Consider the following 12,168-nt stretch of genomic DNA (forward strand, 5'->3'; position numbering starts at 1 on the left):
TTTTTTTAGGCTAAAAGTTTGTTTCTCGAAAGATTTGGCACAAGTTTTTTTTTAAATCTCATTAAGATTTAAGATTTTTCCCAAAATCTCTTAAAATTCCATTACCTAAGAAAGGAACTATTAAAACCTATTAGACTAAAAATATATAAAATCAGAACATTTTATTTAACATGCTTCCATATCAATCGAAATACAACCAAATTGTACATTTTTAAATTAATTTTTATTGGACTATTCTATTGAAAGAAAATCGAAAAATGATTAAACAAAAATATCTTAACACTTATGTTCACAAATGAAAACCTTTACTGGACCTAAGTATCCCAAATTTCCGGTTTAAAGTTGTACACTGACACAGTCTTTGGAATTTTGACAAACAAACAACTTAATAATTAAAACTGATATTTGATTGTTAATCGCATAAAGAGAAAAGAATGTGAAAAACTTTTTATTTTCGTGAAGAAGTCATCGAGCAATTACACAAGATAACATGAGGAAAAAGAAAACATACGATTATTTTTCAACTTAGTTTTCCCTGTGTGAGTTACACTCAGCAAAATGAAAATTCTATCGCCAGTAGAGCAGTGATATCTCTTAAACTACTTTGACACTATAAGACTTCGACGCCACAAAGTGAAGTCAAAAGCCTTGTGAATGGAAACAAACAATTGAGTCAAACTAATTAAAATAATAATATATGTTAGACAATATTAAAATAAGGAAATAATAATATTTCCTTGACTTTTTATTTTTATTTCAACTTTTACAATTAAAAATTTATTTTTTATCTTCTTACAATTCATAACTCCTTCTGTCCATTGATCATAAATTCTTAGTATTTTGCTATGATATAGTTTTGTATCTTGATATATATTTAGGCATACATTATTAGAGCATACAACCCTGAAACGTTGGAGAATTTTGGATATGTTTTAATAAAAGTATAAAAAATAAGGAAGATTTATTTTACTGTAATTAAAATTATTGAATATAGTAATCTTATTGTAATAAATTAAAATATTACATAAAATATGACTACATTTTAACACTAAAAATTATATTGTTAATTTTTCCAGATTTAATAGGTATTACAGATTCGATACTTAGGACTCCATCTTGACAAGAGACTTACTTGGAATCCACATACAAGACTGTCGTTTCAGAAGAAGTTTTCAAGAAACTGATCGTAGATTTCGATTGCTACAACACATACTTAAAAAAAACTCCAAACCATAAAATTATTATATATAATTACAAAAATACCACTACAAAAAATTATTATACACTAAGATAATCAGACATATGGAATTGAGCTCTAGGCCTTTACCAAACCATCGAATTCCTCCCGCATCCAATCCTTACAATCCAAAATCCTACATAAAATACTTGATGCGCCTTATTACGTTACAAATAAACTCATCCACAAAGACCTTAACACCCCATTCGTTGCAGACTTGGCCCAAAACAGATATGCATCTTTTCATTCCAAACTCCTTACTCATCCTAACCCATTAGTTCTTATCTCTCATCCATAACAATTCCTGATAATCCTCCGAGGCGTCTGAAAAGAAACTGGCCACCACGGGACCTTCTCATTTAATGCTTGAAGTACAACCAATAGGTGGTTCCTTACCAAGATTTTTCAAGTGTAAATGAAACATTCCACACATTTACTTATTGTATTTATTAATTTGTACAGATGTAAATTATATTAAATAAAAAAAAGGTATTACGACATAAGCCACAGTATGTTAAAGAGTATTTCTATATCGTATATATTTTTTTCCGCAAAAATATTTTGAGGTCTGTAATTATCAATACATTTTGTTCCCCGTTACTTGAAGTGTTAAATGTTTTCAATCCGAAAATTTCTTCGTTCCTGGAAAGCAAAAAATTTCAGTTCCAGGCATTGAGGAAAATATAAGTGAGATACATTAAATTAATATCATTTCTGTTTAAGATAAATTCTTTCAACTTCAGTACTTTTCTCCCAACACCTAACAAGGATATTTTTTTTCCTGGTTTTAAGAAGTGAGAAAGTTTGAATCATAAATAAAAACTTTACCTCTTTCGTTTTATAATTTTTATTTGTAAAGCGCTACGAACAAATATCTATAATAAAACCAGGCTGCCCGTGGCATAAAATAAACTCTCTGACTTATTGATCGTAGTATCTCAGAAAAGGTCACTTCTATAAGTTTGAAATTATTAATAGTGATTTAAAAAAAGTAATAAAGTATGTTTCCAAATTTTCAAAAACTTTATTTATTGATAGAAATTAAAATCTGCCACACCACTGTGGGCAATGGGTAATTGTGATGACTGATCATATTCATAATAAAATAAAGTAACATAAAAATATATAAAATCTCTCTTAAAATATATACTGTTTTCAAATTAACCGAAAAATATACACCCCCTGGAAGATTTCTTTTTTTTTCTTTTGATATATTTATTTAAATTTACAACTGTATATTATATAATACATTCAAGAAATTTAATCTTAGGTAAAATGGAGTGTTAAAGGCGTGTAGAGAAACTACCCATTGGTAGCACTCTAATGACATTTTACATTAGCTGGTCTCGTGGCCATCTTCTTTTCAGGCGCCTCGAAGGATTGTCAGGAATGAAGGAGGATGCTAGGTTAGAAACTAGGGGGTTCGAGTGGTTTGGGAGTTTATAATGAAAGGAGTGATATCTGGTTTGGGCTACATCGTTTACATAGGGAACATTAAGGTCTTTATGTATAATTTTATTTGTGAGAATGTAAGGAGCATTGAGGATTTTACGAAGGATTTTGGAATGTAAGGATTGGATACGAGAGGAATCCGAAGGTTTATTGGAGCCCCAAAGCTCAACTCCATATGTCCAGATTGACCTTATTACAGTCACGTAGATCAGTCTTTTGTAATGTGTTGGAAGTTTAGACCGTTTGTCTAGTAGGTGGAGTAATAGTCAAAATCGACGTGCAGTTTCCTGTCTTTTCAGTCTTGTGTGAGGATTCCAGGTTAATCGTTTGTCCAGATGTAGTCCACGTATGTAGGAGCTAAGAATTTACGGAGTTAGTAAAGCAGTCCCGGGTCCCAGACTCGATCAAAAGCCTGTTCTACATCGAAAAAGACTCCCAAACAGTACATTCCGCGCTCCAAAGAAGCTGAGACAACGTCCACCACCCGATGACATTGCTGGATAGTGGAATGGGATGTTTGGAATCCAAACTAGTATAATCAGGGGTTATATAATTGGAATCTATGGTGGGATATAGGCGTTTCAAAATGAGTTTTCCTGGAAGATTAAAGCTGCTCTTATTATACATTGATTGATATGAATTGAAAGAGATAGATAAAATGTTTGAAACTATTTATTGATAGCCGATGTTTCGATCCACACTGTAGGTCTTCATCAGGGCTAAAATAAATAGATTGCTCTCTTGTTATTTCATAATATCACTTTTTAACTTATCTACTATCATTCTCATCTCTACATTGTAATCATCCCTTAAGCTTAAGGAGACTTCTTCTATTGGTTTTTCCAGGGTTCGTACGAAACAGTCAATTGCATCTAGAACAGAAAATAGAATCAATAGGTGATTACATCAAATACCATTTACAAATTCTTCTTAAATCTACTAACAGTGGAAGGAGCAGTGGCATACAATTTGGGCAATCAAACCGTATCGCGAAAACTGAAGCTCAGGCTGTTCCATGACATCCAGTTATAATCTATTTATTGATTTATTTTTATTATCATCATTATTTTACTTATTTTTCCTTCTCTATTTATTTTTTCAGCACATGTGCATTTTTTAAAATTTATTCTATAAACTTTTAATTATAATAGTTAATGGTGTATTATTGCAAATAGTTAGGAATGCCTCTTTCACCAAACCATACGCCCCTACCCCCTACTATCAACTGTTAAAAAAAAATCTTACAAACTGTTATAACATCCATGTAAGGCCAACCCGGGCTGAAAATAAATTTATGACCTGGTGATAAAGAAATATGTATATAAAAAAAAAAAAAGCTTCCTTCTATATTATATTTTAATTTTTGTCTATATTACATTAGTTATCTTTATTAAAATTTCTGCAACAAAATATTTCTATTCATTTATTAATATTACTTCCAGTACTTATCATATTATTTTGATAACGTATACTACTGTTTCAATATTATTAATTTATCTGTAAGTTACAAATTACATTACAATTATTATGTATCCTTATTTAATTAACAGACCTGTTCAATAATTTATATTTTGTTCTATGAGTTTCTTATTATTTCGTTCGTTAATTTTTTATTTAATTTATCTGTGTATTCCTCTTTAGTATTTTATTTATGTTTTTGATAGTTGTAGGGACCTGAGTTCGAATCCGGCTGTGGCAGATAATTTGTGATTCATCCCTATGGATTTGGCACATCCAGCCACATAAAGTTGGTAGTGTTAATTATAGAAACAACAGGTGTTTGAGCGACAAAAATGCTTTTGAAGGTGAAATTATCATGGTGATTCTCTCTGTATTGCATTTAAAAAAAAAAAATTCACAACTTCAAAAATATATTAGAAGATCGATGATTGGTCGTTTGTAATAATAAAAAGGAAACTAGTCCGGGTGCGGTCAAAGATAAACTCAAATAGTAATTAAACTATTTATTATGAGACAGCATTTCGCCTCCACGTTGGTGGGCTTCATCAGGGCTAAAAAAAAAGATACAAACGCCTAAATGGTGTAAACATAAATGATAAATTAAAAAGAGGTATAGTGAATGTAAAATTAAACAAGAATATTAGTAAAATAAAATAAATAAAAATATTAAAAATAAGAATATTATAATATCAAATAAGATATTAATTTTTCAAACAACCCGAAAATTATGTATTTCTAAGAATATAATAACAACTAGACCGTTTGTCTAGTAAGTGCAGTAATAGTCAAAATCGACGTGCAGTTTCCTGTCTTTTCAGTCTTGTGTGAGGATTCCAGGTTAATCGTTTGTCCAGATGTAGTCCAAGTATGTAGGAGCTAAGAATTTACGGAGTTAGTAAAGCAGTCCCGGGTCACAGACTCGATCAAAAGCCTGTTCTACATCGAAAAAGACTCCCGCGCACGCAGTTCATTCCGCGCTCCAAAGTAGCCGAGACCACGTCCACCATGCGATTATATAATTGGAAAATAAGAATATTATAAAATATATATAAAAATTATGTATTTCTAAGAATATAATAACAACTCATACAATATTGTAGTACAGACCAAATATAATCTAAATGGGACCTTTATTAGCAGAGATCGAAACCCGTTTTACCTATATCTAAACATTCATAAGAATAGATGCCACTAAATTACTGATTTATGAATAACAATATCTCAGAAACGACAAGCTATGAAGCTGAAATTGTTGATGGCGGATCACCTTAAGCCATAGATTCGCAATTTTGTTTATAAGAATTTAGTCTCTAAATGTTATTTCGAAAACGAAGTAAAAGGGAGTGATTGAAACCGTATTTGGGGCGGGACACCTCAGAGTAATATTAATATATGATATATATTTAATAAATATGTACGCAATAAATCAATATGTCGTGGTTTTATGAGTTCGCTGGTTTTGCATAAACCTGATGATATTTATTATTTCCTCCATACAGCAACCTTTCGTGATGGAGGTGATATTTTTTATATCTGCACGCATATTTGCATGTTCATACAATCATCCATCATCATTCATAAATAAGTTTGTCAGAAGTGTAAAAACGCATAAAGTAAAGCCTAACACAGAAAATACTTTATTTATACATGATGTTCATGTTTTTGTTTGAAACTATTATTTTTTTTTCAGAGTTTTCTGAATTTCAATTAACTACAGAATTTATAAGTTATCATAAATGAATATTTTTTAGTAATGACGTCAACTTTGTTTCCGTTTCTTTTTCAGGTAACATACCGCTGTGTTTCCAATGAAAAAATTTATCTTAGATAAGAAAATTTCATTAAAAGAAAAATCCAATTTTATATCGATAATATTTCCTGTGCGTAAATTTTTTTAAAGGCATGTTTAAAAATTGCAAACGAAAGGTTAGAAAAGTTAAACAAAGATACTGAACAAAATCTATTAAGAATTGAGTTTTTCATAGAAACTCTTTATTATTATTTGAATCTCCTCAAATTATAATTACTCCCGTATTTTCTCATGTGATAATCAATCATAAGATTATTAACTTACTCCTAATAACTTCTTTCGATATTTCATGTCATTCATGTTATAAATATAATAAAATTCAAGAGTGTTTGAATATTTATTATTGAATTTACTTCTTTTTTTTATCATTATAATTAATTATTGTTTTTGCATTTTCTTTTTTTAATTAGCGGCTAAATCAATGTTCTTTTTGCCATTGAACTTTTATTTCCACTTATGTATTGATTAATATATTTCATACTTTTTTTTATTATATTATTTATTTAATGAGTAAAACAGATCGGCTATGATATACCATGTAATGCTATTAAATCGCAAGTAATTTCCAATGGAAGAATATATTTTCAAAGAAGGATTCTTATGGAACATACTTTTTAGAAGCTATGTTTTAAAATCAAACACAATTATTTACGAATTTAATTTCTTATAAGAATTCATCATAATTTGAATATATGATTAAAAATTGAATATATAAATTTATTCCTCAATAATGGTAACATAATCTTGCAGAAAATGTCTTTCTGAAATGATTGTTTATGTTTGTTTTTTTTGAGTTTCCACACTGTTTTGCAAAAAAATAAATAAATAAATAAAATAATAACAAATAACAGTTATATATTCTATGATTACAAACAGAACAATCTATAATTTTCAATTTTTGCAACATAAAAAGTTTCTATACAAATTCAACTTAACTAATGAAAATCATGAATTATAAACTCTTGAATACAATAAAACCAATTAACAAAATAATAATAATTTCATTTCGCTACCGAAGAGAAAAATACACATCTTAACTTTTGAATGTATATATATATTGTTTATTGAAAAAAAAATTGCTAAGTTATATAAATTAACCTAAAAAAGAGGAAAAAATGTATGTCAGAAGGTCATAGTTTTTCTCAATCCGTATTTTGATGATTTTTGCCTCAAAATGTTTGAGGGTATTTTGTATTTTGTATTCCATGTTTTTGATAGTGCTTAACTCGGATCTGAAGTTTTCCACGTCCATTTTCCCTTCAACATGAGTCTTTCTTTCTTTTTTTCCCTCTAACACGAAAACTTTACTGTCATCAACTTTACTAAATTAAATTATCTATTAACTTGCAAATCCTGTATTTTTTTTTTTTTTAGTCTATAAGTTTTATCGTCCCTAAGATTTCACAGGGTTCAACGTAATCTTTCAAGACCAGAACTTTTTTTTTTCGTACTGATCACATCTAATACTTAATAGTAAATACATCTAGTACTTACTAGTAAGCACATCTAGTATGTTGTACAGTATAGCCATGTTATGAGAAAAAACGAAAATAATTTTGTTTGGGACTTCTTTTCTCCAGAGGCTAAAAATTGCGATAAAATTTACATTAAGAGAGCTTCAATTTTCTTAGAGAACGGGAAAAATGTTTTTGGTACACAAGAATCATAGGAAAATAGCATATAAATTACTAAAGAAATTTTACTGTTGTGATAAGTTAGATAGTCATCTCCCGACAGAATACGTTTGTAGAAAATAACAAATTTATAATTCTATTATAAATTATAATTAATTTTGAATTTATTTTTAAAGTTTATAAATAAGTTAGCTCTTCAAGATATGTTAGTCGTTCTAAATTCTTCTAATATTTGATGCAATACCTCTGTTTAATGTATTTATGGTTAAATGTTATAAAACAAATTCCACCGATGTAAAAGATGGAAGTATCTTCATAAAATAGATATGGTTTTTGAAATATTGAAGTTTTAAAAATAGAAGAAAATGAGTAGACATGTATTCGATATTGAACATTGTTAAGCGTTGAACTCATTTAAACACCGTTAAAATGGAAAGTGCATGTTTTGTATGCAGACAGCACCGCAATACATCACCAGTGCAAGCATAGCCATATCTTTGTCTACATTAACCATATTGATCTTTTACTCTATACGTTTCACATTTAAATCTAAACATCTTTTATAAGGATTTATTATATTCTTATAAAATAGATGTGGCTATTAAATATTCTTTTTTAATAATTTATTTATTGATATTTACAACTGTATACACATATATACAAGTAAATTTACTGTAGGTGACATAGTGACATGATACAAACATGTGGAGAATCTACCCACTGATAGAACTCCAATAACATTTCTAGAGGAGAAGATCTCGAGGCCATCTTCTTTTCAGACGCCTAGAAGAATTATTAGGTAATGAAGGAGAAGCCAGGTTAGAAACAAGTGGATTTAGGTGGTTAAGAAGTTTATCATGGAAGGAATGGTATCTGGTTCTGGCCAAATCTGCAACATATGGTACATTGAGGTCCTCATGGATGATTTGATTTGTGACAAAGTAAGAAGCATTAAGGATTTCACGAAGGATTTTGGACTGTATAGGCCTTATAATAGTCATGTAGATCAGTCTTTTGTAATGGATTGGCAATTTAGACCGTTCGTCTAGTAAATGTTGCAATAGTCGGAATCTACGAGCATTTTTTTGTCTTTTTAGTCTTGTATGAGGATTCCATGTCAGTCGTTTGTCGAGATGTAGTCCTCAGTAACGGATCTATTCGACAGGAATAAGTGGGGTATTATTAAAGGATACTGTTGGGCAACTGGTCATGGGTTCACGTTAATTGATTTTAATCTACCACTTGCTATATTTTGCTTTAGAAGATAAAGTCTTTTCCCCGTGATTGAACCAACTCCTTAGCAATACTAACCGACTGGAAGGTAGATCCTTAGGACCATTAAGGATTTTACGAAGGGTTTTTGACTTTAAGAATTGGATTAAGGATGAATTTGATGTTTTAGTGGAGCCCCAAAGCTCAACTCGGTATGTCCAGATAGGCCTTATAATAGTCATGTAGATCAGTCTTTTGTAATGGAATGGCAATTTAGACCGTTTGTCTAGTAAATGTTGTAATAATTTTATTGGTTTAAATTTCTTGCTGCAAATAACAACAACAATATTATTTTATTTGATTTAAAGCAGTTGAAAGAATAATTTTGGTATATAGTAAGAATTTTGGTATATAGCAAGCATATTTATCGAGGTATATATGTTATAAATTATCTTCAATTTTAGAAGAAACAACAATAGTTGTTGTTAGAAGCCTAATTTTGCCTTTCCGTTTTTAGGTATGTATCGATGCTCACCCAACAACTTTAATGGCTCAAATTATTCATTGAGATCCCGTCAATACTTTGAACTCTCACTAATGAAAATTAATGGATTTAATATGTTTAGTCAGTTGGTTTATAAGATATATATATAAATTTATTTTTTTTTATTTTTTGTATTCTGGACTTCTAACTTTCTTTGATGAGTTCTGATTGATGTTATGTATTTTGACACGATTATAAGATTATGCAACATTGATGAGAATAAGTCATAAATCGAGTAACCGCATTAGGGAATTCATTAGGCCTCACTTTTAAAGGTTGTTAAATTCACCATAAAATAGTTCATTATTATTTTCCTACGAAAAGTAGTTTTCATGATATATGGCAAAATAAATTAACAAAATGTTGTACTTTTTTTTGTACTTTTATATACAAAAGAATATAATTCTTTGAAAATTGATTCTGTATCCGTTGCAATATTGAACTAAAGAGGGCTATTAATATTGCTATTAAACTATTAGTAATCAAATTTTCTCTACTTTAAATAAATTAGTTAATGATTTTTAATTTTTTTTTCCGTTTTATTAAGTAGCTTTTAAGTAAACATCTGATCATCCTTCAAAATCTAGATTTAATTGTAATTTTGCAAGACTGCGTGAAGACTATCATAATCTTAAATTGTCATGAGGAAGAGACAGTGTTTACAATGGTACCTGACTTCCAAGTTTATTGAATGGTTATTGTTATAATTTGGAGATGAACTCTATTTTTTCACGAGGGTGAAAGAGACCTTCTAGTTTGAACTCTTGAATCATGATCCAACATCTGTTTACTTAACTTGTTCTGAAAGCTTCGTCGAAAAGGCTTAGAAGAAGATAGGTAATAAATAGATTCTCTTACTTCCAAGATAAAAACGATATCATTTGATATTTTAAAAAAGAAGAGAAAATTATTTACAATTTCCCTTTTCTCGACTCTTATTTTTTTTCTGTTCAGGTTCTTTTTTTCGCGAGTAAAATTATGGTGCAAAATTTAGTCAGCCAAATGAATATCTTAAAGATATCACAACATGATAAAAATGGTCAAAAATTTAGGTCTTCGAAAAATAAATAAATGAGCAATTTTAAAGACCTGTCTATTTTGACTACTGTTTAATGCTGAAGCGGCTGCACAAAAATTTCGAAAAAATATATTCAAAACTGTAGGTAATTTACTTTTACTTGATGTGGTATAATATTAATGTTGTGATTTACTCGAATTTGACATGTTTTTCGAATTCTAAGTAAAAAAAAGGAGAAATATTAATTAAACTAGTCGATTTTAAAACTGTCCATCAATATTTGTTCCAGGTCCTCAGTTAATTGAACTAAGAGTTATTCTTGAAATAAATTCACTTTAGCTTAACTTGGTATGCTAAAATCAAATTATGCAAGGTTATGATGAGATTTGAGGTATGACAAAAAAAAAGTATTAATGTTTAAGCTTTCCAAATTGGATTTTTATATATTTAGGGGGGGGGGACCTAGATGTTACTGAGCACTCCATAACCTAAATGAGCAAAGTTTCAGAACTTCTCTCAAAAATTTCATCGAGATCTCTTTCTGCCAGCTAATTGACTAGACTGAAATTAGGAGAAATGAGGTCATGGAAAAATACATATTTTATTTATGGATTTTTTTTATTTAAATATTTTCTCAAAGTAAAAAAAAATATAATAATTTAACTATTAATACTCTGGAGCGTATCTGAGAACACGAGTGGGAGGCTTGTAGGAGTAGACTGGGGAGGTGATTGGGTCGACGTTGTTGTAACGAAGGCTGGCGAGATAGCTAGCCGACCTCAGCTCCTCCTGCTGCTGTCTCAGTTCCTGTTGTTGTTGTTCCAGCTGTTGTTGCCTCTGTTCCAGTTGCTGGATCTGCCGTTCCTGCAGCTCATCCTGAATTCTCCCTAACTGGGTCTCTGGAAGGCCGTACTCTTGAGCTAATTGGCTCTGTTGTTGGAGGTATTGGCCATTCTGCTGCTGTTGACTGAACTGTTGGAAGTTTCCATTATTTTGTTGATTGTAATACTGTTGATTGAGTCCGTTAAGTTGAGGAGGAAGATAGTCCTGTTGCAGTCTAGACGATTCACCGTTGTGGTTTAGTCCGTTGTTCTCGACTTGGCTAACTTGGTTGTACTGGTCGGAGTACTGTTGAATGCCAGAGTTCCATTGCTGTCCGTTCCTTAAGGAAGCAGTCGTGTATTGAACTTTCTGGAGGCGACCGTCATTCAAGAATACGTGGTAACTACCAGCTCCTGAGCCTACTTCTTGTCGAAGGTTATTTGTAAGCTTGGCCAAATCTTCTGTCTCGGTCTATAAAAAATTCAAGATTAGAAAGGCAAATAAACAATAGATACGACCATAAAAACAAAATACATTACATAATTAGACGGATTTAGGTATTCAATGACTCGTGTTAGAATGTATTCATAATGACATTGATATTTTTGGAGCATTTATAAACCTAGAACTAGCATTGTGAAGGTTTAAACAAATATTTGCCAATAAAGGTACAGAAAAACAAATATGTTTTATTAGTAAGAAAACTTTTTCGACTTTTAAAGGTGTTCCAATATAAGACATTACACATTTCAATAGAAAAAGGCTTTCTTAACATGTACTGGAAATTAACTCTCGAAATATTTTTACCCTACAGGTATATTGGATTACAGCAATAAACAGATTTTGTTATTTCAAAAAACTCAAAACAGAAATTGAAATTTGCAAATGAAGTTGAAGAAAGGCAGAAAAAAATCGTCATGTCCTCATGGGTTAGAATCAGAAGCGAGTCACGAAAAAATTAATAGAAATTTAATGTGT

General features: G+C 30.1%; 1 protein-coding gene across 1 annotated transcript in view; it reads right to left on the bottom strand.

The window, feature by feature from the left end:
* Nucleotides 1-10,990: 10,990 nt before the first annotated feature.
* LOC106687299 (transcription factor SPT20 homolog) overlaps nt 10,991-12,168 on the bottom strand; it is a 10,863-nt gene continuing 9,685 nt past the window's right edge. Inside the window, exon 3 of the mRNA XM_014431100.3 lies at nt 10,991-11,661. Coding sequence (XP_014286586.2) covers nt 11,035-11,661 — 627 coding nt within the window. The 3' untranslated portion in view covers nt 10,991-11,034. The remainder of the gene's footprint in view (nt 11,662-12,168) is intronic.

The sequence above is a fragment of the Halyomorpha halys genome, unplaced genomic scaffold (assembly GCF_000696795.3).
Source record: "Halyomorpha halys isolate HHAL.00 unplaced genomic scaffold, Hhal_1.1 Scaffold38.1, whole genome shotgun sequence".
NCBI classification, from domain to species: domain Eukaryota; kingdom Metazoa; phylum Arthropoda; class Insecta; order Hemiptera; family Pentatomidae; genus Halyomorpha; species Halyomorpha halys.